This window comes from Bos mutus, chromosome 13, assembly GCF_027580195.1.
Source record: "Bos mutus isolate GX-2022 chromosome 13, NWIPB_WYAK_1.1, whole genome shotgun sequence".
NCBI classification, from domain to species: Eukaryota; Metazoa; Chordata; class Mammalia; order Artiodactyla; family Bovidae; genus Bos; species Bos mutus.
The window spans coordinates 22527319-22553161 of NC_091629.1; the positions used below are offsets into that span (position 1 = coordinate 22527319).

General features: G+C 47.7%; 1 protein-coding gene across 5 annotated transcripts; it reads left to right on the forward strand.

Annotated features, from left to right (window-relative positions):
- Window positions 1–13: 13 nt before the first annotated feature.
- On the forward strand, window positions 14–13481 carry WFDC3 (WAP four-disulfide core domain 3). 5 transcript variants are annotated; one of them, XR_011466470.1, is made up of 7 exons: window positions 14–139; window positions 497–579; window positions 2025–2259; window positions 11271–11402; window positions 12175–12361; window positions 12988–13145; window positions 13259–13481. XR_011466470.1 is itself a non-coding variant. In XM_005897543.3 (6 exons), the coding sequence occupies exons 2-5, from the start codon at window positions 523–525 to the stop codon at window positions 12342–12344; spliced, it is 594 nt and encodes a 197-aa protein (XP_005897605.2). In that variant the 5' UTR covers window positions 14–139; window positions 497–522; the 3' UTR covers window positions 12345–12361; window positions 13259–13481. The 5 variants fall into 5 exon arrangements, 3 of the variants coding, with proteins under 3 accessions (XP_005897605.2, XP_070237213.1, XP_070237214.1); XR_011466471.1 differs by having other exon boundaries at window positions 12988–13132; XM_005897543.3 differs by lacking the exon at window positions 12988–13145.
- The last annotated feature ends 12362 nt before the right edge of the window (window positions 13482–25843 follow it).

Genomic DNA, 25843 nt, shown 5'->3' on the forward strand with positions numbered 1-25843 from the left:
CAGGCTCCGGAAGCGCGACGCGGCGAGCGGCGGGGTTGCCAGGGAAACCGAACCGCTCGTTCCCGTCCGGTTGCGGCTGCTTAGAGGCGTTGCGCGTCGGGTGGCCTGTCTCCCTCTCGGGGGCGGCCTCGCTTCGGGTGTGACTGGGGGTGTTCAATCAAGGGTCGTTCTCTGGCCGGGCCAAGGCCCGTGGAGAAGTGCAGGGCGGGAGGAAGGGAGCAGGTTTCCACGGGCTGGAGCTGGGGAGAGGTGGGGAGCGTTTGGTATAGGGGCGTCTGCGGTTGTCTTTGGAAAACTAGATTTTAATATGCCCGGCACTCAGCTCCCAGAATTGGATGGGCCTCATGCGAGGACCCCAAAACCCAACAAGAGGGGGAGGGGGTCTGGCCCATGGCATCCTAAACACTCACTCAGCGGTCCCTCCAGGCCTTTATCCCGGGGGTTGCCTCTTGGCTTCGGAAGGCATCTAATGAAGATCCTGGGCTTCTCTCCCCAGATGGTTGATTCTGGGATAGGTTGAGGATGCAGGGGTTTCACAGCTGTGGAGTTCCCCAGACCCCCTTTTGCTCTGCATTAGAGGTAAGACATCCCTGAATAGAATTGGATCTTCTTTTACCAGGTCATAATACGGGGTAGTAGAAGGTGCATGAGTTTTGCAGTTAGAATGATCTGAGTTCAAATTCATTATGATATGATGATAAAGAACACTGACTATGGAATTGGACTGCTTACCTTTGTTCTGGGCTTCCCAAGTGGCTCAGTGGTTAAAGAATCCTCCTGCAACACAGGAGATGCAGGAGACTTCCGTTCGATCCCTGGGTCAGAAGATTCCCTGGAGAAGGGAATGGCAACCCACTCCTGGTATTCTTGCCTTCGGAATCCCGTGGACAGAGGAGCCTGGTGGGCTACAGTCCATAGAGTTAGAAAGACTCAGACACTGCAAAAAGTCAGACACGATTGAAGCAACTGAGCATGCACACACACACACCTTTATTCTACTACTTATTAGCTGTGACCTACATTTCTTTCTTTGATTCAGTTTCCCTGTCTGTAGAATGGGGATAATAATACTTAACTCATAGGGTTGCAGTGAAATTAAGTGAGTTAACTTATGTAAAGTACTTAGACCCTTGGCAGTAATAAACCTTCAAACAATGCTATCTGTCATTACTCTTATTAAATTCCAGCAGCCACCACTTACTAGCTTAATGACCTTGGGCAGTTCTTTCTCTAAAAAAAGAATCAGTTTTCTTACTTTTGCAAGTTAATTGTGAGAAATAAAATATGTAAAGCACATGTTAGATCAACAAATGTTCATTTATCAGCCTTAAAATAATAAGGTGACTTTCTGGCAACAAACTCCTAGGCCCTATTGAGGTTTTTAACCTTGTGCCTTGAATGTCCCCTGCCCTTTAGCCTTGTTAGACTAAGCAATGCCAGTGGACACAGGTATCATGGTTGATCAAAGGGACAGATAAAGAAAAATAAAAAGAAATATAGGAAGAAGAGATAAAGAAAAGAAGTGTATATGGCCTAGGTTATTACTTGAGTCAGCAACTGTTCTTTTGGGTTTTGTCAACTGGCCTTCATATAGGCCACAAATGTCCTATATATGGGCCGGAGGGACCAAGATGTAGGTTTTTGGTGCGTTTATGTTAGTTCTGAAGAAATTCAAGCACTACTTTTCTATAGTTTTTGACTAGTTTGTGTGCAGTTGGTTCTAGTCTCTGCTTTCTAGGTTGCAATGATGGACAGGAGCCACAGTGCATTTTATTAGCGTTGGTTCTTTCCTTCCGTGGTGTCGTTAGTCCTTTCCTCTCTCATTTCAGCTGTAGCCATGTCCCTGAAAAACCCTCTGGGGCTCTCTTTGATCCAGTGTCTATCCCTCTGTTTCCCCAGCTCCCCCTAGATTCCTCATCATTGTCCCTTGTACAGAGTTTGATCATTCTGATCACATGTGTCTTTTGGTAGCACCAGGAATGTTCCACACACCAGCAACCAATCACTTTTCTTCTTCTTGTCAGGAGAAGACATCCTTGGGAATTATTGCGAAAGGGAAGGATCTGGGGCTGGGCTTAGGCCAGTCCCCTTGCCTTGCCCTTCCCTCGGTTGATCTTCTGGGCAAGATGTACATGTCTGGCCAGATTGGAGTTTTCGTCTCAGCTCTCAGCATCCTCGTCATGTTGAGCTGCCTCTTCCTCCTGAAGACAGTAGTGGCTCTTGGGTCTGTGGCATCCAGGCTGACTGTAGGAGAGCGTGGTGAGTTACCCTTTGGGACCCCTGACTAAGAGTAACTGAAAATAACTAGAGAAGAAATCACCCCTTGCCTCCCCCCAGAGTGAGGGTCCTCATTTGGGGAGATGATGGTCTCCTCTGTAGGACAGACCTGGATGGATCAATTCTGGGAGCAGCCAGGATAGGTCTTCCTGGCTTTCTCTGTCCTCTCTGGACAAGGAGATAACATTTCCAGTCTGGCTTACTAGAGGTTCTGGCTTTGCCCAACCTTTCTCTCTTTCTGCAGAATGGCTGGTCCTTGAGTGGTGCTGGGTGTGTGTTGGTGGATGGTGGGGGTGTGGGAGGAGGGGAAAGTGATTGCAGAAATATTTCAGATAAGAATTTGGGAGAGGCTGCTACTGCTGCTAAACCGCTTCAGTCATGTCCGACTCTGTGCGACCCCATAGACGGCAGCCCACCAGGCTCCCCTGTCCCTGGGATTCTCCAGGCAAGAACACTGGAGTGGGTTGCCATTTCCTTCTCCAATGCATGAAAGTGAAAAGTGAAAGTGAAGTCACTCTGTCGTGTCCGACTCTTAGTGCCCCATGGACTGCAGCCTACCAGGCTCCTCCGTCCATGGGATCTTCCAGGCAAGAGTACTGGAGTGGAGTGCCAGAGAGGCTAAAGGTCCCCAAAGTGCATTTGACTTCCATTCCCCATTTCTTGAGGCCTTATCAGTTACCCCCAATCTCAGGTGATCTCTTTTGCAGTGAAAGAAGAAAAATACCCTCCTGATAAGAACCTGTGCCAAGAGCCATACCAGGGGGATGAATCCTGTCTGGCTAGGCAGATGCGCTGCAGTGCATGCTGTAGTTGGCTCTGCTGAGGAGGCATCCCTAAGGATGTCTCGGGAGGCGAAATCCATGTCTCCTTTCCGATCTTGCCTCTGGGCTATGTAGACCCAGCCAGCTTCTTGTCTTCAAGGTTGGCTCTTGGAATCTAGCTCACCTAGAGCACCTCTTCCCCACCCCCACCCCCCTTTTTTTTTTGGTGGGGGAGCTGTCTCTTCTTTAATCACTAGAGTCCCCACTTCTTTGCTTTCTGTCAGGAAAGAACAGACCATTGATTATCTGTGATTCTTTTACTTGGAACTCAGGGTTCTTGTGAAGGCTGACCTGCCAGCCAAATCTCCCCATGTAGCAGGTCCCTTCCCTCTACCCAGTAGGATTGTCTGCACCTCAGTTTGGCAGCTCCCTTGGGCAGCGTGCCCATAAAAGAGAATAGAGGGTTGTACTCGTTGCCAGGACTCTTGAGGCCCTGTCTGGAACCAGGGCTGGGCATCTGTCTCCCACGGGTCACTCCCTGGCAGCTTGTTGGGCCTGGTACAGTCTTCCCCATGTTTGAAGGTGATGACTGAATTATAGGGGCTGAGGGTGAGGCTGGCAGCCCAGCCGGGCACCTCAGTGAGCTGCTCTGGGCCCTGGCCAGCCCAGTTGGGGCTGCTTCTTTCCTGGGAGCTCAGCAGGTTAGAACAGTGATTTCTCTGCAGATCTCCCGGAGCCCACGGGCTGCGTGGGGTTCCTCGTCTGGTGGGAAGTGATATTGGCCACGGAGTTATTAGTTAAGTGCTTTTCTACAGTTCCAGTCCTAGAGCAGGGCTGGCCCACTCACCCAATGGGACTTGTTGCTACACCCGATGACTGGCACTGGGAGCTCTTCTTTCTGGGCTGTGAACAACTTCCGCTTTCATTAAGCCCTGATTCTCCAGAGGCTTCCTGTGCTGTCTGTTTGGTAAGGTAGAGGCACATCAGAGTTCCTGAGGGCCCAGGCTGGACCCTGGAGCTGCTCTCCTGAGGCAGTTAGGGTTTGAACATGGGTAAGAAGCCTGGCTCCTCTGTGGCCTCTTTTTATCATCCTTAAAATGGAGGTAAGCATATTTATCTCTTATCAGGGCTTCCCTGATGGCTCAGCAGCTAAGAATCTGCCTGCAGTGCAGGAGACACAGGAGATCCCTGGGTCAGAAAGATCCCGTGGAGGAGGAAATGGCAACTTGCTGCAGTATTCTTGCCTAGAGAATCCCATGGACAGAGGAGCCTGGTGGACTCCAAAGAGTTGCAAAGACTCTGAAATGACCGATGGACTAAACACGTGCATGCAAGGACATTTATCGCATAGGGCGATAAGGTAGTGTCCATTCCCACTGCTGGAACAGAGTAGCACAGACCGGGTGGTTTACAAACGACAGACATTTATTTCTCACAATTCTGGAAACGGGGACATCCGAGATCAGGGTGCCAGATTAAGTGTCTGGTGAGGGCCTGCTTCCTGGTTTGTAGACTGCTCTCTTTTTGCTGTGACCTCATCTGACAGAAGGCCAATAAGGGCCACTAGCCCTTATAAGGGCTCCAGTCTCTTGACCTGATCACTTCCCAAAGACCCCACTTCCAAATACCCTCACTTTGGGTATTTAGTTTCAACATAAGAATTTTCGGAGAGTACAAGTATTTAGTCTATCCCATGTAGTTGATGCTGATGCTAAGTCGCTTCAGTCGTGTCCAACTCTGTGCGACCCCATAGACGGCAGCCCACCAGGCTCCCCCGTCCCTGGGATTTTCCAGGCAAGAACACTGAAGGGGGTTGCCATTTCCTTCTCCAGTGCACGAAAGTGAAAAGTGAAAGTGAAGTCGCTCAGTGGTGTCCGATTCTTTGCAACCCCATGGACTGCAGTCTACCAGGCTCCTCTGTCCATGGGATTTTCCAGGCAAAAGTACTGGAGTGGGTTGCCATTGCCTTCTCCAATCATGTAGTTGAGAAGAAATGTATATAAGAAGCTTGTACAAAACCTGCCAAATAATGCCCAAGAGCTTATAGAGTTATGCCTGGCACCTTGCTGATCAGATTTCCTCCCACATCTCTGACGTCCGGCCTGTGTATTTCACTTGCTTGCTTATAAATGGATTCAGTACACACTGAGTCGGTCTATACTACCTGGCATTTGGGCATCCAGGGGTGAGCAGAGCAGTCACGGTCCGTGGTCTCGTGGAGCTCAGCCCCTGATGTGAGACATAGGAAATAATCATAAGCGGACAATAATAAGTACCAGTCATGCTGGTGCTACGAAAGGAAAGAAAAGCGAGGGAAAGAGGAGGTATCATTTTAAGTTGGAGAATGAGAAGAAGCATCTGGCTGTTGGGTGCAATGCTAGGAAGAGGGAACTGCGGGGGCAAAGCCTGTGGGGTGGGGCCGGGCTTGCTCTTTTCAGGAGGTGAAAGGTCATTGTTTCCACTGTTTCCCCATCTGTTTCCCATGAAGTGATGGCACCAGATGCCATGATCTTCGTTTCCTGAATGTTGACCTTTAAGCCAACCTTTTCAGTCTTCTCTTTCACTTTCATCAAGAGGCTTTTGAGTTCCTTTTCACTTTCTGCCATAAGGGTGGTGTCATCTGCATATCTAAGGTTATTGATATTTCTCCTGGCAATCTTGATTCCAGCTTGTGGTTCTTCCAACCCAGCATTTCTCATGATGTACTCTGCATATAGGTTAAATAAGCAGGGTGACAGTATACAGCCTTGACATACTCCTCTTCTTATTTGGAACCAGTCTGTTGTTCCATGTCCAGTTCTAACTGTTGCTTCCTGACCTGCATATAGGTTTCTCAAGAGGCAGGTCAGGTGGTCTGGTATTCCCATCTCTTTCAGAATTTTCCACAGTTTATTGTGATCCACACAGTCAAAGGCTTTGGCATAGTCAATAAAGCAGAAATAGATGTTTTTCTGGAACTCTGTTGCTTTTGTGATGATCCAGCGGATGTTGGCAATTTTATCTCTGGTTCCTCTGCTGTTTCTAAAACCAGGGGAAACAATGGAAACAGTGTCAGACTTTATTTTTTGGGGCTCCAAAATCACTGCAGATGGTGACTGCAGCCATGAAATTAAAAGACGCTTACTCCTTGGAAGGAAAGTTATGACCAACCTAGATACAAAGACATTACTTTGCCAACAAAGGTCCATCTAGTCAAGGCTATGGTTTTTCCAGTGGTCATGTATGGATGTGAGAGTTGGACTGTGAAGAAAGCTGAGTGCCGAAGAATTGATGCTTTTGAACTGTGGTGTTGGAGAAGACTCTTGAGAGTCCCTTGGACTGCAAGGAGATCCAACCCAGTCCATTCTAAAGGAGATCAGCCCTGGGATTTCTTTGGAAGGAATGATGCTAAAGCTGAAACTCCAATACTTTGGCCACCTCATGCGAAGAGTTGACTCATTGGAAAAGACTCTGATGCTGGGAGGGATTGGGGGCAGGAGGAAAAGGGGATGACAGAGGATGAGATGGCTGGATGGCATCACCAACTCGATGGATGTGAGTTTGAGTGAACTCTGGAAGTTGGTGATGGACAGGGAGGCCTGGTGTGCCGCAGTTCATGGGGTCACAAAGAGTCGGACATGACTGAGCGACTGAACTGAACTGAAGGTCAGTGTGGTTGGAGACGAGAGACGGGGAAGGAGGGTGTTTCCGGTTCAGGTCTGGGCTTTCGGGGAACCTCCAGGGCCTCTGTCTAAGGCTTTATTGTAAGTGCAATGGGAGGCCTTTAAAGCAGGAGAGACCTGGTTGGGTTTTCATTTTAAAAAGACCTCTCTGCTGGTGTGTGAAGCATGGATGAGGAAAATGTAGAAGGTGGTAGGCCAGTTGAGAGGCCACTGTGTCAGGCTGGGCAAGGGAGTGCCATGGCTCAGACCAGGGTGGTGACAGTACAGACCTGGGAAAGTGGCAGACTCAAAGTACTTTTTTTGGGGGAAAAAAAAGTTTATTTACTATTTTTGGCCGTGCTGGGTCTTTGTTGCTGCGTGTGGGCTTTCTCTAGTTGTGGCAAGGGGGAGCCACTCTCTAGTTGCGGCACTCGGGCTTCTCTTGTTGCGGAGCACCGGCTCATGGCAAGCAGGCTTCAGCAGTTGCAGCAGAGGGGCTCAGCAGTTGCGGTTCACTGGCTTAGTTGCCCCAGGGCATGTGAGATCTTCCCGGACCAGGGATTGAACCCGTGTCCACTGTATTGGCGGGCAGGTTCTTAACCAGCGGACCACCAGGGAAGTCCCTGAAATACTTCTGAAGTTGGAGCTGACAGGCCTGGTTAGCAGATGTGGGTGATGAGGAAGAGGAGGTGTCGAGAAGAATGCTGAGTGGCTGGCTGGAGCCTTTGGGTGATGGTCGTACTCTTTGCTGAGAAGGGGATAACTTTGAGAGGAGAAGGTTTTGGAGCAAAGATTCAGATAATGGCCTTAATGTTGTCCCCTTTGGCTCCCTTAATGTTGTCCCAGAGGCTTCCCTGGCAGCTCAGACGGTAAAGAATCTACCTGCAATGTGGAAGACCCAGGTTCAATGCCTGGGTTGGGAAGATCCCCTGGAAAAAAGGATGGCAACTCATTCCAGTATTCTTGCCTGGAGAATTCCATGGACAGAGGAGCCTGGTGCACTGCAGTATGTGGGGTTGCCAAGAGTTGGACACGACTGTCTATCTTGGGTCCCTTATGGCCCCCTCCCACTGCGTGAAGGCTGGCCCCTCCTGAGCCCCTGTGAGCCTCCGTTTTCTTATTAGGACATACGCATTATGTCCTTTTGTATGGATCGAGGGTGTGGGCTCCATGTGTGTTTGGGCCCCCCTTTCCTGAAACCTCCACGCTGTTTGTACAGCTGAGAGAGTTAACACAGCGGGTCCAACGTTAACATTCCCAGAAAGGCCTGCTCACAAGATTGGCCTTGGCTGGCTTCTGAGACTTTGGATTTTTGAGAGAGTTCCTGCCACCCTAACTATTAAGAGTGGTATGGGCTAGGCAGAGAGTGCCGTGTGACCAGACCCCAGGAAAAATCTTGAGTCTCCAGTGGGTTTCCTGGTAGAATACCACTTCATACATGTTGTCACAGTTTCATGCCAGAAGAATAAAGACCATCCTGTGCGACTTTCCTGGAGAGGGCTCCTGGAAGCTTGCGCCTGGTTTCCTCTGGACTTCGCGTCACGCGCCTCTTCCCGTTGATGGGTTTTGCTTTGCATTTTTGTGCTGTGTGAATCATGGCCGTATGTACACCTGTATGCTGAGTCCCGGTGAATCACCGAAACTAGGAGTGGTTGCGGGGGCTCCAGACACACGCTAGTTTATTTGTAAGTTTTCCTAACCCCTAAAGCTGTCTACTAGTTTTGGCAGAACTGAGCTGAGTCTTAGTGCTTGTTGATTTGTTTTTAGGTGATCCTTGCAGAGTGTAGGGGATTGTAATCATGTGGGTTAAAGGGCACTGGACCTAGTGCCAAAGCTGCGGGTTTGGGGCCCAGTTCTGGGACCACTGACTTCAGCCAGTTTCTCCCCCTTCTGGATGTCTATCTGTCTATATACATGAGAAGAAAGGAGTAGGTTTGAGGACTCAGGGCCCTTCTTGGCTTAAGAAGTTTTGACATGTCACTTTCCGCCAGCAGCTGGCGTCTTTCCCTAGTGGAGGGTTGGAGCTGAGGCAGCAGTGGAGACTCAGTGAGTGAGTGTGTCTGGGCTTCAGCTTTGTATCCTGCCTTTCTGCTGATAGCTTGGGATCTTGGGATTGGGCATATCCGGAGGCTAGATTGACCACCCCTATTCTGGCTGTCATTCGTATTTCTCACCTTGATTCCTGCTGAGATAACTGAGGTGACTAGAAACCATGTGATAGGAGGAACTGAGCTCCCTAGCCTGGCAAAGCTGAGACAGAGAAAGGCAGAGGATGTCTGCAAAGGTGACACAAGCTGTGATCTTACCGGGTGTCTGGGGGCAGGTAAAGGACCGATGGGGAAACAGATTTCAGTTGAGTGTAAAGAAGACTTTCTTCTCCTTAAGGCTGTCTAGCTTAAATATAAGGATGGCTGGCTGTAGTCGGGCTTGGAGTTAGTAAGGCTTCCTTAATTCCAGCTCTCCAAGCTGAGGATGGGGGATCATTTGGCAGGGATTCAGGCATCAGATAGGGTGTTGGACTGGGTGGCCCTGCTGGGCGCTGGTCCGAAGGGATATATTCTGAGCCTCAAGGCTTCAGCCTATCCTCCAAGGGTCCCTTTGTTGCTTCTGATAGTTGATAAATCCCCAGGGAACTCAAGGAAGTCTGGCCTGGGAGACAATAGGGCTTTGGTGTCTGTTCCTGGTCCTGGGGATGAAAGCAGGGGAAGCCGGGTGCTCCTGGCATTGGTTACTTCAGAGTTGTGAAATGCGCTCAGTCGCTAAGTCGTGTCCGACTCTTTGCGACCCCATGGACTGTAGCCTCCCAGGTTCCTCTGTCTGTGGGATTCTCCAGGCAAGAATACTGGAGTGTGTTGCCATTTCCTCCTCCAGGGATCTTCCCGGCCCAGGAATCGAACCCGCATCTCCTCTGTCTCCTGCATTGGCAGGTGGGTTCTTTACCGCTGAGCCACCTGGGAAGCTACTTCAGAGTCAGGCCCAGCATAATGGTTTAATCTGGGAAGTTTGAGATTCTAGACCTCCACTCTCTATGGTACAAGGTATAATTTGGTGAGATGTTTATGTTGCTGGGTTTTTTCTCTATTGGGGAGATTATTTTATGCTGTCTTCTCAGCCTTGGGGATAAAAGGGTTTGTTCCTTGTTAGAGGGATTTTAGTGTTTGTCAAACAAGTGGGAGGTGTGGGGAGAGACATGTGGTGATGAACAATGATCTTATTTTCTGAATAAAAAAATCAAGACACATAGTTGTAATACGGAATGACATGAAATAGGGGCTATTTAGAAAATCTAAGGATGCTAGGTTATCATACCTTGGATTGTCCAGCTGTATGAGGTTTCCCAGGTGGCTCAGTGGCAAAGAATCTGCCTGCCAATGCAGGAGATGCAGGAGACTGGAGTTTGATCTCTGGGTGGGGAAGATCCCCTGGAGGAGGAAAGGGCAACCTGCTCCAGTATTCTTGCCTGGAGAATATCACAGACAGAGAAGCCTGGAGGACTGCAGTCCATAGGGTCGCAGAGAGTCAGACACAGCGGAGCGGCCGAGCACGTGTTCAGCTGCACGCATTCTCTTGGAGTCTAGCACGTGCTTTTTCCATCATGTCAGACTTCCCGGAACCAGCTGTGTCCAATCGTATGTATATGTTCTTTCTCGGAGGCACTGGGCCAGTCCTGTCTTGGTTTTCTACAAAGCCTTGAATGGCCTGTATTTTCCCTCCATTTAAAAAACTGGAACACCGAGAGGAGTGAGTCACGGTGAGTGGGTATGGTTTGGATGTGACTTCTTGGGTGTGCCTGCCCTGTGGAGCTGGCCCGTTGCCCACCTGTCTTAGGGATGGTGTAGTAGAAAGAGTGCTTCACTACAGACCGAGAGGCTGGGTTTCATCCTGCTTTGGCGCTGACTCACTCTGCGGTTCTGGGCCAACAGCTTCTCTTCTCTGAGTTTCATTGTCTGTCTAGAGGCCGTGAACGTGTCCCCTGGAGAAGGGCATGGCGACCCCTCCAGTATTCTTGCCTAGAGAATCCCATAGACAGAGAGCCTGGTGGGCTACAGTCCATAAGGTCGCAAAGAGTCAGACATGACTGAAGCCACTGAGCACACACGCATGCACACACGCTGCTTCCATCATACTTGCTGGGGTCTTGTCGGTCAAAGCAAGTCACCCAGTCCAGCCCAGAGATGATAGGAAGGGGGCTCCCCGTGGGCATGAGTTCAGCAGCCAGCAGTGCTGATGTCAACCACAGGAAGCAAGGAGGGAGGACGAGTATGGGGCGGCAACTAGTGAGTTTGTCACAACTTGTTAGACCTCAACCGCGCTTTTCAAGCTGAATCTGGATATCAACTTTGTATTTTGTGGCCAGCATTAAAAAAGAGAGGAAATAGAATAAGAAGTATCAGCATTGAATATTCATGAATGCACATAATATACACACTTTAAGCATAAATATTTATGAAATACAAACAGGAAACAATGGAAAATGTATTGTTTTCCATTACATCTTTTTTTGTACATTTTGTACTGGAGTCCCGATAAAAATAACTGGCAACACTGGGCTGGGGTGTCTCTGAGCCCCAGTGTTCTGATTCTGTGGCAGAGTTTGGTGGTGAATGTCCGGCCGACCCCCTTCCGTGTGAAGAGCTGTGTGACGGGGACACGTCCTGTCCCCAGGGACATAAGTGCTGCAGCACCGGCTGTGGCCATGCCTGCTTCGGAGACATCAAGGGAGGTATGTCAGCTCTTTGGGGAAGAAATCCTTGGGTGCTCCTGGGCTCCCAGAGCTGGTTGGGGAGGGAGCCATCTGTGATCGTCTTCTCTTTCTGTTTGTGGGAGGAAGTCAAAATCCTTATCCTTCCAGTCCTCATACCCTGCCCCGCTTCAAGCCAAAGCAATCCTCCTCCTGGATCAAGGGGCCCATGTATGGCAGGGGGTGGGAAGTAGGAAGCCCAAACACCAGGGTTGAGGGTGGTGGCGTGGGAGCCTTGCTTCTGCACCCGGCCCAGGCCCACCCCAAACCTACAGTGATATCAAGTCCTGAAGTGGAAAAAGAAAAAAGTGAGTGTTTGTTGCTCAGTCATATTTGACTCTGCGACCCCATGGACTGTAGCCCGCCAGGCTCCTCCATCCATGAAATTCTCCAGGCAAGAGTACTGGAGTGGGTAACCTGTCCCTTCTCCAGGGGAGCTTTCCCAACCCAGGGATCAAACCCAGGTCTCCTGCGTTGCAGGCAGATTCTTTACCATCTGAGCCACCAGCGAGGTACCTCTAGGGAACTCCTTGTGAAATACCATTTGGAAATTAATCCAGGTGCTCTCTTGGGGCCCTGCGGGGGCTCAGATCCTCTAGCTTCAAGGTGTCCCAGCCAGATGTTTGATTAAGATCTAGTCAGAATCAGGGATGGAGTCATCTGAGCCTCTGTGTCTAAGTCCCAGGTGGGATCCCACCTGGAGTCACTGGAACCAACCGTCCCATCTCTATACCTTTGCCTGCTTATCCGCCAGGGTGGGACGGTGACTGTCCAGAAGTCTTAGTGGGGCTGTGCATTGTCAACTGCATGGTCGATGAGAACTGCCAGGCTGGGGAGAAGTGCTGCAAGTCAGGCTGTGGCCGCTTCTGTGTCCCACCCAGTCCCATCACCCCAGCCGGCCCCGAACCCCACCTGGACCATTAGGTCTGACCCTGAGTTAGGTGAGTACAGTCCCTCATTATCAGTAACAGTGGTCTTCACTGCCATGTACAAAACACCGACTTAGATGCTGAGTGGGAACTCCAGAAGGGCAAGGCAGTATTTGCCCTGGAAAGTCTAGTTAGATTCTGTTTCACAGGTCAGGACTCTTGTATAGGCCGTATGGGCATACAGGTGATCAGAGTAAGTGTGGTTCCTTGGGAAGGTCCTTCTCCTAGAAGTAGGATTTGATCTGGGCCCTGAAGGCTAGGCTAGATGTGACCCAGCAAGGAGAACACAGAGAACAAGCTGGACACCAGGGTGGCCTGGTGACCAAAGACACAGAGGGTGGATTGTGTGTGACACATTTGGGAAACGGATGGGAGTGATATGAGAGAGTGGGTAAGGGACCAGGCAGGCTGTGTTTACAACAGGAAATACAAGGTTGATCACTTCATGATACATAGTCTTCAATGCCAGTTTAGCCTGGATTGTCTGGGAAGCTGCTGCTGTTGCTGCTAAGTCGCTTCAGTCGTGTCCGACTCTGTGCGACCCCATAGACGGCAGCCCACTAGGCTCCTCTGTCCCTGGGATTCTCCAGGCAAGAACACTGGAGTGAGTTGCCATTTCCTTCTCCAATGCATGAAAGTGAAAAGTGAAAGTGAAGTCGCTCAGTCGTGTCTGACTCTTAGCAACCCAATGGACTGCAGCCCACCAAGCTCCTCCGTCCATGGGATTTTCCAGGCAAGAGTACTGGAGTGGAGTGCCATTGCCTTCTCCAGTCTGGAAAGCAGGTAGCCATTTAAGGTCCGTGAGAGCAATCTTTGCTTAACTTCTCCAGTGTAGAAGGGGAGACGAACATGCTGGGGAGCTGGAGCCAGGAGGGCACAGTTATGACCTGATGTTTCTTCTTCTTGCAGAGGCCCCGGTGCTCTCGTCAATCTGGTGTGTCCTGAGCGTCGAGGGGGCTTGTCCTGGCAGCCGGGAGAGGCTGTTGTCCTGGGGCTTGTGGCACCCCTGGGCACTGTCACTGCCCTCGTCGCTGTTTCTGTTCCTACTGCTGCCTTGACTGTGGGAAGCCTGGCCCTGGGTCTGGGCAGTGGGTGTGTGGTGTGTCTTTTCCCCAATAAAGGCTGGTGCTGACCCTCTTGTCTGTGCTGTTTGAGGGCTAAGATGAGGAAAGAGCAAAAGGGTCTGAGTGTGCCTGTGGGATTCTGGGATTGACTTCTTTAGGAGGGATAAGCGATTTATTCTGAGAACACCAACAAATGGATATTGGTTAGGTGTGGCCAAGGGGGAGATGGGTTGATGCCAAACCCAGGGTGACTTGCCATAGACATGTATCTCAGCTCCAGGAAGGGGAGAGTCAGGCCTCTTTTTGGACTTGCTGACTTTTCTTTGGTTGGAGGATGAGGGTTGGGGTGGAGCTGGGGTGAATGGCTAGTTTTTTGAGTCACTTGGATGATCCCACCATGGTCCACCTTCCTTGGGGGCCAGCCCTTGGCTTCACGATAGGTGTTTTGTCCCCTCCAGGAAACTTTGCTATAGGGTGGGATGTCTTTAGGCTCTTTCGACCAAGATAATTAAAAAAAAAAAAAATATAATATATATATATAGCTCTTTTATGCCATCACATGTATTCTTCTAATAGAGCTCCATAAAAATAACTGGGGTTCCCTGGTGGCTCAGATGGTAAAGAATCTGCCCGCAGGTTAAATCCCTGGGTCAGGAAGATCCCCAGGAGAAAGGAATGCCACCCACTCTAGTATTCTTGCTTGGAGAACTCCATGGGCAGAGGAGCCTGGCTGGCTACAGTCTATGGGGTTACAAAGAGTTGGACATGACTGAGCGACTCACACACACATCAAAATAACTAACCAATTATCTCTTGTTGGACATTCTTTAGGTTCTTCAGACCAAGATAATTTAAAAAAAATTCTATTTTTTATGGATCGGATTCTATATCTGGGAGATCTTTTATGCCATCACATACATTCTTTTAATAGAGCTCCATAAAAATAACTAACCAGTTATCCCTTGTTGGATGTTAATATCTTTGCACAGAGAATTCCCAGGTAGTTCAGTGGTTAGGGCTCCACACTTCCACTTAAGGGGGCACGGGTTAGATCTCTGGTTGGGAAGCAAAGATCCTGCTCAGTGCAGTCAAAAAAAAGAGGATCTTAAAATACTGTAGGATGGTTTTCTGCCAGGTGGGGAGCAGGACTGGAGAGGGAGGTGTGAGCTCCAGGTACAGCTCAGGCTGAGCACTGGGAGAGGAGTCCTTCCAGACCTCCCGTCCTCTTCATCTGGGCCAGCCTATCCTGTCTGCCTGGAATGGTGGGGAGAGGGTGGGGGGAGGGGAAAGCAGAGGCAGACATTATTATTTATTTCCCACATTGTAAAACCAAAGAAGCCATCAGAACCTTTCCTTTCTGAGGGTTGAAGGCCTCTGTGGACCCTGGTCCCATTCCGTAACCTTGTACCCTGAAAGTAGCTTCTGACCAGGTAGAAAAGCCACACACCTCCCACTCCCTGACCCTCAAGCTTCCACCTGTTTCACCTTGAGCGCTTTCCAGGTGAAATCTGAAACCAACCCCTAGTGGAGAGCACTCAGAGGGAGGGATAGAAAAGAAAGAGCCGACCACTTGGATTGGTAGGTGGGAGTTCTAACATGTAAGGCAACTTACATTTTTGTCTGGGGCGGCCCCAAGGCCAGCAGATCTCTGCACTCACCTTCAGAAACTTAAAAGGTTTATCGGGAGGTCTTAGCGGGGTTCAGCTTCGTATACAGTGCCGATGCACCTAATAGCCTCCCTCTCTTAAGGCTGTATCCTTAGAACTCCCGCTGTGGGAACAGTGGGCACAAGGTCCATTCCAAAGACGGGAGGGCTGGAGCCTCCGATTGCCCAGGTTCAACTCACGTGTCAATCAACGGTCACATCCTTTCGATGACCTCCCCTAACAACCTCTCATGCTGAGCAGGATTTCCTGAGGCTCCGACACTTGCCAGTCCTCCAGTGTGGGTCAAGCAAGACCCATTCTTTGACCAGACCCAGTGCGTCTTCCTTCTCCCTCTGCTTCCTGACCATCAGGTGTTAGAAATTCGAGGCTCCACAGGTGACCTGAGAGCACCGTGGACCTCTGTATCCTCTCCTTGTCATCCTTCTGGATTTCACTGCTGTCCCGTGAGGCGGAATGTCTTTGGTGAGTGGGGTACATGGGATGAGAGGGGCAGGAGGCTGAACCCATGGGCAAGGGGCCCTTCTGACAAGCGGATCAGTGCAGAGGACAGCCTCATCTAGATTCACCAGCATCAGCGAAGAACGAAGAAGCCCCCCCACTCCCCCCGTCCCCACCATAGGAGTTAACAGGTAACATTTGAGTGCTGACTTCATCCCATTCAGGCGCTGAGCTAAGAACTTTCCACGCACCATCTCATTGAATCCTCACAGTGGCCTGAGAAATCCTGTGTTTTTCAGATGAGGAAACAGAGTCAGAAAGTTTATTTTTTAATTTTTTAAAAATTTGTTTTATTGATTTACAGTCTGTTAGTTTCTGTTGTACAGCAAAGTGTCTCAGATATACATATGTATACTTTATTTTTCAAACTCTTTTTCATTACGTTTTCTCACAGGATATTGAATATAGTTCCCTATGCTCTACAGCAGGACCTTGCTGTTTATCCATTCTCTACATAATAGTTTGCATCTGCTAACCCCAAACTCCCAATCCATCCCGCCTCCATCCTTTTCCCCCTTGGCAACCACACGTTTGTTCCCTCTGTCTGTGAATCTGTTTGTGTTTCACAGATGTGTTCATTTGTGTCATTTTTTAGATTCCAAATACATGATATCATCTGGTATTTGTTTTTCTCTTCCTAGAGGGTCAGGAAGTTTAGATAACTTGCCCAGAGGTCCCAGAGTAAGTCAGAGGGCTAGTTCAAACCTTGGTCTGTTTGACCTCAAAATTCTTCTAATTTTGATATTCTCATTTCTCTCATTATAAACTAGAGAAAGGCTAGTTGCTTGGGATCCCCTGTGATAGTCTGGGAAGTAAGAAAAAGAGGGACAGGCAAGGGTAACTCTGCATCAGACTCTCCCTTTCATAGTTCCTCATTTGTACTCTATAATCACATTCTTTTGCACTGACCATCAGACTATCAGGTAACAGCTCTTGAACTGTTTTTTTCCAACAACTAAATAGCCTCTTGATGAAGGTGGAAGAGAAGAGTGAAAAAGCTGGCTTGAAACTCAGCGTTAAAAAAACTAAGATCATGGCATCTGGTCCCATCACTTCATGGCAAATAGAAGGGGAAAAAGTGAAAGCAGTGACAGTTTTATTTTGGGAGTTTTTAATAAAATTTTATTTTTTGGGGCTCCAAAATCACTCTGGATGATGACTGCAGCCATAAAATTAAAAGATGCTTGCTTCTTAGAAGAAAAGCTATGACAAACCTAGACAGCGTATTAAGAAGCAGAGACATGATTTTGCTGACAAAGGTCCATCTAATCAAAGCTATATTTTTTCCAGTGGTCATGTACAGTTGTAAGAGTTGGACCATCAAGAAGGCTGAGCACTGAAGAATTGATGTTTTCAAATTATGGTGCTGGAGAGACTCCTGAAAGTCCCTTGGAGTGCAAGGAGATCAAACCAGTCAATCCTAAAGGAAATCAATCCTGAATATTCATTGGAAGCGCTGTTGCTGAAACTGAAGCTCCAATACTTTGATTACCTAATGTGACCAGTCTGACTCATTGGAAAAAACCCTGATGCTGGGAAAGATTGAGGGCAAAAGGAGAACGGGGGCGGCAGAGGGTGAGATGGTTGGCAAGCATTACTGACTCAACATGAATTTGAGTAAACTCTGGAAGATAGTGGAGGACAGAGGAGCCTGATGTGCTGCAGTCCATGGGGTCTCAAAGAGTTAGACAAGGCTTAGGGACTCAACAACAACAACAACCACCTACCTGGACCCCCTAGCTCCAATCTGGACCAGTACACTAGCCCATCCAGGACAGGGAAATGAAGCGTAGTTTGTGAGGGTGATTATCCAGACTGGAGATGAAGAGGGTGTTCAGTGAGGGGTCAAGACCTATTTGGAGTGGTGGTGAGGTTCAGATGCTCCTCCCCTGGGACTCCAGGCTTAGCTGCACTTTGGTGTCTGGAAGTTTTGAGTGCTCGTTCTTTGCTGGTGCTTTTATGCTTAAAGCCACCAGAGGGCAGCAGAGGTCTGTCATAGACCACTTCTGAAGCCTTGTTCCATCTCCCGTAGTGTCTGACTCTGGCACTCCGTGGAGTGCAGCACCTTAGGCCTCTCCCTGTCCTTCACCATCCCCCAGAGTTTGACCAAGTTCATGTTCACTGTATCGGTGATGCCATCCAGCCATCTCATCCTCTGACACCCTCTTTTCCTTCTGCCCTCAATCTTTCCCCAGCATCAGAGACTTTTCCAATGAGTCGTCTGTTCACATCAGATGACCAAAATATTGGTGCTTCAGCTTCAGCATCAGCTTCTGAAGCCTAGTTAAGACTAAATCGGAGTTAGTCCCACCTTTTTCAATTGACTTTGAGAAGTTACATAGCTGGATCTATAATACAGATCCTTACTGAATTATATGTAATAAAATAAGACTTCAGTTCAGTCGCTCAGTCATGTCCGACTCTGTGACCCCATGAACCACAGCACGCCAGGCCTCCCTGTCCATCACCAACTCCCAGAATCCACCCAAGCCCATATCTATTGAGTCGGTGATGCCATCCAATCTTATCCTCTGTTCTCCCCTTCTCCTCCTGCCCTCAATCTTTCCCAGCATCAGGGTCTTTTCAAATGAGTCAACTCTTCACATCAGGTGGCCAAAGTATCGGAGTTTCAGCTTCAACATCAGTCCTTCCAAAGAACATCCAGGACTGATCTCCTTTAGGATGGACTGGTTGGATCTCCTTGCAGTCCAAGGGACTCTCAAGAGTCTTCTCTGACACCACAGTTCAAAAGCATCAATTCTTCAGCACTCAGCTTTCTTTACAGTCCAACTCTCACATGCATACATGACCACTGGAAAAACCATAGCCTTGACTAGATGGACCTTTGTTGGCAAAGTAATAGCTCTGCTTTTTAATATGCTATCTAGGTTGGTCACTACTCTCCTTCCAAGGAGTAAGCGTCTTTTAATTTCATGGCTGCAATCACCATCTGCAGTGATTTTGGAGCCCAGAAAAATAAAGTCAGCCACTGTTTCCACTGTTTCCCCATCTATTTGCCATGAAGTGATGGGACCAGATGCCATGATCTTTGTTTTCTGAGTGTTGAGCTTTAAGCCAACTTTTTCACTCTTCTCTTTCACTTTCATCAAGAGGCTCTTTAGTTCTTCACTTTCTGCCATAAGGGTGGTGTCATCTGCATATCTGAGGTTATTGATATTTCTCCTGGCAATCTTGATTCCAGCTTGTGCTTCTTCCAGCCCAGCGTTTCTCATGATGTACTCTGCATATAAGTTAAATAAACAGGGTGACAATATACTAGTGGAGGTGATGGAATTCCAGTTGAGCTATTTCACATCCTGAAAGATGATGCTGTGAAAGTGCTGCACTCAATATGCCAGCAAATTTGGAAAACTCAGCAGTGGCCTGGAAAAGGTCAGTTTTCATTCCAATCCCAAAGAAAGGCAATGCCAAAGAATACTCAAACTACTGCACAATTGCACTCATGTCACACGCTAGTAAAATAATGCTCAAAATTCTTCAAGCCAGGCTTCAGCAATACATGAACCATGAACTTCCAGATGTTCAAGCTGGTTTTAGAAAAGGCAGAGGAACCGGACATCAAATTGCCAACATCTGCTGGGTCATCAAAAAAGCAAGAGAGTTCCAGAAAAACATCTATTTCTGCTTTATTGACTATGCCAAAGCCTTTGACTGTGTGGATCACAATGAACTGTGGAAAATTCTGAAAGAGATGGGAATACCAGACCACCTGACCTGCTTCTTGAGAAATCTGTATGCAGGTCAGGAAGCAACAGTTAGAACTGTACAAAAAACAACAGACTGGTTCCAAATAGGAAAAGGAGTACATCAAGACTGTATATTGTCACCCTGCTTATTTAACCTGTATGCAGAGTACGTCATGAGAAACGCTGGGCTGGAAGAAGCACAAGCTGGAATCAAGATTGCCAGGAGAAATATCAATAACCTCAGATATGCAGATGACACCACCCTTATGGCAGAAAGTGAAGAGGAACTAAAAGCCTTTTGATGAAAGTGAAAGAGGAGAGTGAAAAAGTTGGCTTAAAGCTCAGCATTCAGAAAACAAAGATCATGGCATCTGGTCCCATCACTTCATGGCAAATAGATGAGGAAACAGTGGAAACAGTGGCTGACTTTATTTTTCTGGGCTCCAAAATCACTGCAGATGGTGATTGCAGCCATGAAATTAAAAGACGCTTACTCCTTGGAAGGAAAGTTATGACCAACCTAGATAGCATATTAAAAAGCAGAGCTATTACTTTGCCAACAAAGGTCCGTCTAGTCAAGGCTATGGTTTTTCCAGTGGTCATGTATGGATATGAGAGTTGGACTATAAAGAAAGCTGAGTGCCGAAGAATTGATGCTTTTGAACAGTGGTGTTGGAGAAGACTCTTGAGAGTCCCTTGGACTTCAAGGAGATCCAACCAGTCCATCCTAAAGGAGACCAGTCCTGGGTGTTTATTGGAAGGACTGATGCTGAGGCTTAAATTCAAATACTTTGGCCACCTCATGGGAAGTGTTGACTCATTGGAAAAGACTCTGATGCTGGGAGGGATTGGGGACAGGAAGAGAAGGGGACAACAGAGGATGAGATGGCTGGATGGCATCACCGACTCCATGCACATGAGTTTGGGTGAACTCTGGGAGCTAGTGATGAACAGGGAGGCCTGGCCTCCTGTGATTCATGGCATTGCAAAGAGTTGGACACGACTGAGCAACTGAACTGAAGTGAACTGATATGAAGAGCCCACTCATTGGAAAAGACCCTGATACTGGCAGGAGGAGAAGGGGAGAACAGAGGAAGAGATGGTTGGATGGCATCACTGACTCGATGGACATGAGTTTGAGTAAGCTCTGGGAGTTGGTGATGGACAGGGAAGCCTGGTGTGCTGCAGCCCATGGGGTTCCAAAGAGTTGAACAAGACTGAGCAACTGAACTGAACTGAACTGAATCAAGGAAGGAGGGGATGCAGAAACAAGGGAGAAGCGATCAAGAAACACAGTAGTGTAGCTTTGGGGAAGTTTTCTGGTTCTGCCTCAAGGGACACATATACATTATCCGAGAGCTCTTCTGCTTACTCCTTGGAAGGAAAGTTATGACCAACCTAGATAGCATATTGAAAAGCAGAGACATTACTTTGTCAACAAAGGTCCGTCTAGTCAAGGCTATGGTTTTTCCAGTGTTCATGTATGGATGTGAGTTCAGTTCAGTCACTCAGTCATGTCCAACTCTGCGACCCTATGAATTGCAACATGCCAGGCTTCCCTGTCCATCACCAACTCCCGGAGTTCACCCAAACTCATGTCTATCGAGTCGGTGATGCCATCCAGCCATCTCATCCTCTGTCGTCCCCTTCTCCTCTTGCCCCCCAATCCCTCCCAGCATCAGAGTCTTTTCCAATGAGTCAACTCTTCGCATGAGGTGGCCAAAGTATTGGAGTTTCAGCTTCAGCATCAGTCCCTCCAAAGAGCACCCAGTACTGATCTCCTTTAGAATGGACTGGTTGGATCTTGGACTATAAAGAAAACTGAGCGCCAAAGAATTGATGCTTTTGAAGTGTGGTGTTGGAGAAGACTCTTGAGGGTCCCTTGGACTGCAAGGAGATTCAACCAGTCCATCCTAAAGGAGATCAGTCCTGGGCATTCATTGGAAGGACTGATGTTGAAGCTGAAACTCCAATACTTTGGCCACCTGATGTGAAGAGCTGACTCATTTGAAAAGACCCTGAAGCTGGGAAAGATTGAGGGCAGGAGAAGGGGATGACAGAGGATGAGATGGTTGGATGGCATCACCGACTCAATAGATATGGGTTTGGGTGGATTCTGGGAGTTGGTGATGGCCAGGGAGGCGTGGCGTGCTGCGGTTCATGGGATTGCAGAGTCAGACACAACTGAGCGACTGAACTGAACTGAGAGCTCTTCTGCAGAACTAAAATCTTCAGGAAATGGAAGATGAACTATTTAATGAAGCATTTTTTATTCCAGAGAGAAGGTCATAGTTTTATAACTTTGACAACTACAAAAGTTCATCAGGAAACCACATGAGGCTGGATTAAAGAAAGGCAGGACCTCTGTAAAACCTGATCCTTATCAGCATCCTGACCCTTGAACTATTGCTATAAAACTCCGCTGGCAAAATAATAAAGCTATTCCTTTTTTTTTTTCTTGGCAGTGCCACGTGGCTTGCAAGATCTTAGTTCTCCAACCAGGGTTCAAACTCGTACTCTCAGCAGTGAAAGCGAAGAGTCCTAACCACTGGACAGCCTCGGAATTCCCTAAAGCTGTTCTTTTCTACTTCCCCTCAAACTCTTATCTTGAGATTCCATTTGGCACAGGGCTGAGTTGTCAGCATCAAAATCCCCTCTCAGCTACAAGGGTCTGTGAGCCTAATTCAGTAACCTTATATGTTCATCCAGCCTTTCTCTTGTTTTTCTTCTCTTTCTTTCTTTTTTGGCCACTCAGTGCAGCATGTGGGATCTTAGTTTCCCATCAGGGATCGAACCCGTGCCCCTGTTGCAGTGAAAAGGGAAAAAGAGGAATGAGTTTTCCTGTTTCCCTTTCCTGAGAACAAAGAATTTAAAGAGAACAGTGAGCAGGCCTGAACATCCCTCGTTTGTTTTTTTTTTACTTTAACTGCTCTTAACTCTGCATGTCTGTAACTAAATTTGCTTTTCTGTTCGCTGACTTCGCAGGAGCCACGCTTCACACTTATTTCCTTTGACTCCATGCTAAATACATCCCTTATCTGGTGCTCACCCTTACAACACTCTTCCCCTTGTAGTTAACACATCAGAAAGGAGGCCGCAGAGCCCCCGAACTGCCAGACTCGATGACTGGGTTATGGATGCCAGTTGATGACTGTCTTTGAAACAATGCAAGAGGAAGAAACCAAGAGCCTATCACCTTTGCCCCTCATCAGCAACTCCTGACTGCAAGCCGGTGACTTATATAAGCCCCTCCAGTACTCTTGCCTGGAAAATCCCATGGATGGAGGAGCCTGGTAGTCTGCAGTCCATGGTGTCGCTAAGAGTCGGACACGACTGAGCGACTTCACTTTCACTTTACACTTTCATGCATTGGAGAAGGAAATCGCAACCCACTGCAGTGTTCTTGCCTGGAGAATCCCAGGGATGGGGGAGCCCGGTGGGCTGCCCTCTATGGGGTCGCACAGAGTCGGACACGACTGAAGCGGCTTAGCAGCAGGTTCCTCATGGAGATGGGGGGCGGGGCACAGTCCTTGAGGCGTGAGCCTACTGTGTGCCCCTCTCCTCGGGCTAGAATAAAGGCCATCTACCTATTTCCTCCACACCCTGTCTCCGTATTTTTCATTCGGCTTTGGTGTGCGGGGAAGGCCAAGATTTTGGCCAGCCACACGCCCTGCACTGGGAGTTCAGAGTCGTCACCGCTGGACCGTCAGGGAAGTCCCTCTCTTGTTTCTCTTCTTCAGGTTGCCCATACGTTCAGAGCTGTTCATATACTTGGGATCACCCAGTCTTTTCTGTTTTTAGTTTTCTCCTTCCCCTCCTCCCCTTCTTCCGTCTCCTCTTCCTTTCCTGGTTTGTTATCTTTTTATTTTCTTCAAACTTTAAACTTCTTATTTTGTGTTGGGATATAGCCTATTAACAACATTGTGGTAGTTTGAGGTGAACAGCGAAAGAACTCAGCCATGCGTACACATGTATCCGTTCTCCCCTAAACCCCTCTGCCTTCCAGGCTGGCACGCGTCACTGCATGGAGTTCCATGTGCTGCACAATAGGCCCTTGTTGGTTATTCACTTTGAATGCAGTGGTGTGTACATGACCTTCCCAAACTCTCTCTCCTCCCACTGGCAACCTTAAGTTCATTTTCTAAGTCTGTGAGTCTCTTTCTGTTTTGTAAGTAAGTTCATTTGTACCATTTCTCTTTAGAGTGCACAGGTAAGGGATGTCACACGGTATTTCTCCTTCTCTGACTTATTTCACTCCGTGTGACAGTCTCTAGGCCCATCCATGTTGCTGCAAATGGCATTATTTCATTCTTTTTATGGCCAAGTGATACTCCTTTGTATATATGTACCACAGCTCCGGGTTGTTATCTCTTAAAAAAGCTGCATAATCACTGTCGAGATATCCAGACATACCAAAAAGTTCAAGGAGGAATCTTTCCGGGCCCATAGATAATCTTGGCTGGTGTTGATATGGGTAGCAAGCAGCCAAAATGCCTGTGATTCTCTTGTCACTCAGCAGTGTGTCACAGATACACATGTTTTTTTATTGCTATTCTGTTTTTTAAATAGTTTTTTTTTTTTTATTTAGCAAGGTTTTTGTTCTATTTCCAATGGCTTCAAAATCTTTTACTTTCAATGTTGTTTCAATGAAGCCAGCAGGTGTTTAGATAACAAAGCCTGTATCTTTTTTCAATACTTCTTGAGCTTTCAGATAGATTGCTATTGGTTTTTCTTGATACTGAGTGTTCTTGGTTTCAGCGTTAAGGTTCTTTTGCTCCATCATGATCCATTTGATATGGAGTTTATGTGTTTCCATTTTTAGTGTTCTCCCCGTTTAAATTTTTTACTTTTCTTTTTAAATTAAAAAATAATTAGCCATCTATTACTTTTTTCTTTAAAAAAAAAAATGTTTGGCTGCACACCATGGCATGTGGTAGCCTAGGTCCCCAATCAAGGATCGAACCTGCGTCCCCTGCATTGGAAGGCACAGTCCCAACCACTGGACTGCTGGGGAAGTCACTCTTTAAAACAATTAAAAAAAAGTCCCATAAAAAAGGTCAATTCTGCTTCACTGACTATGCTAAAGCCTTTGACTGTGTGGATCACAACAAAACTGGAAAATTCTTAAAGAGATGGGAATACCAGATCACTTTATCTGCCTCCTGAGAAACCTGTACTGGGCGGGGGGGCGGGGGGAGGGGGCAGTGGGGGCAAGAAGCAACAGTTAGAACCAGAACAGTTAGAACCAGACAACTGACTAGTTCAAAACTGGAAAAGGAATATGACAAGGCTGTATATTGTCACTCTGCTTCTTTACCTTAAATGTAGATTACATCCTGTGAAATGCCAGACTGGATGAATCACAAGCTGGAATCAAGATTGCCAGGGGAAATATCAACAACCTCAGATATGCAGATGATAGCATTCTAATGGCAGAAAATGAAAAGGAACCAGGGAGCCTTTTGATGAGAGTGAAAGAGGATAGTGAAAAAGCTGTTTTGAAACTCAACATTCAAAAAACTAAGATCATGGCATCTGGTCCCATCACTTCATGGCAAATACAAGGGGAAAAAGTAGAAGCAGTGCTAGATTTTATTTTCTTGGGCTCCAAAGTCACTGCAGACAGTGACTGCAGCCTTAAGATTAAAAGATGCTTGCTCCTTGGAAGAGGAGCTATAACAAACCTAGACAGTGTATTAAAAAGCAGAGACATCACTTTGCTGACAAAAGTCCATCTAATCAAAGCTATCATTTTTCCTGTAGTCATGCACTGATGTGAGAATTGGACCATAAAGAAGTTTGAACGCTAAAGAATTGATGCTTTCAAATTGTGGTGCTGGAGAAGATTCTTGAGAGTTTCTGGACTGCAAGGAGATCAAACCATCAATCCTAAAGGAAATCATCCCTGAATATTCATTGGAAGGACTGATGCTGAAGCTGAAGCTCCAATCCTTTGGCCACTTGATGTGAAAAGCTGACTCACTGGAAAAGACCTTGATGCTGGGAAAGACTGAGGGCAAGAGAAGAAGGGGGTGGCAGAGGATGAGATGGTTGGATGGCATCACTGAATCAATGGACATGAATTTGAGCAAACTCCGGGAGATAGTGAAGGACAGAGGAGCCTGGTGTGCTGCAGTCCATGGAGTCACAAAGAGTCAGACACGACTTCGCAACTGAACAACAAACAACAATTTGTGAAATGAGAATGCACATCAACAAGGAGTCTTCCCCTTCCCACCCCCCGCCCCCCCAGGATCTTGGTTTCTCAATCAGGGATTGAACCCACTCTTCCTCCAGTGAAAGCACAAAGTCCTAGCCACTGGACCGCCAGGGAATTCCTCCAAGTGGGTCTTGTTAACATTCTCAGGTGGGCCCAAGAGCTGCATTTCTACCAAGCTCCTAGGGAGTGCTGAAGCTGCTGTTTTGTTTTTTTTTTAAATTATCCTTCTTATGTTACATTCTCCCCACCCCCTCAATATTTAATTAAAAAAATTACAAGAGTCCTTCTTTGGAAAACCAGAATATAGTTTTGAAAGACTTCCAAGGAAATGACACGAG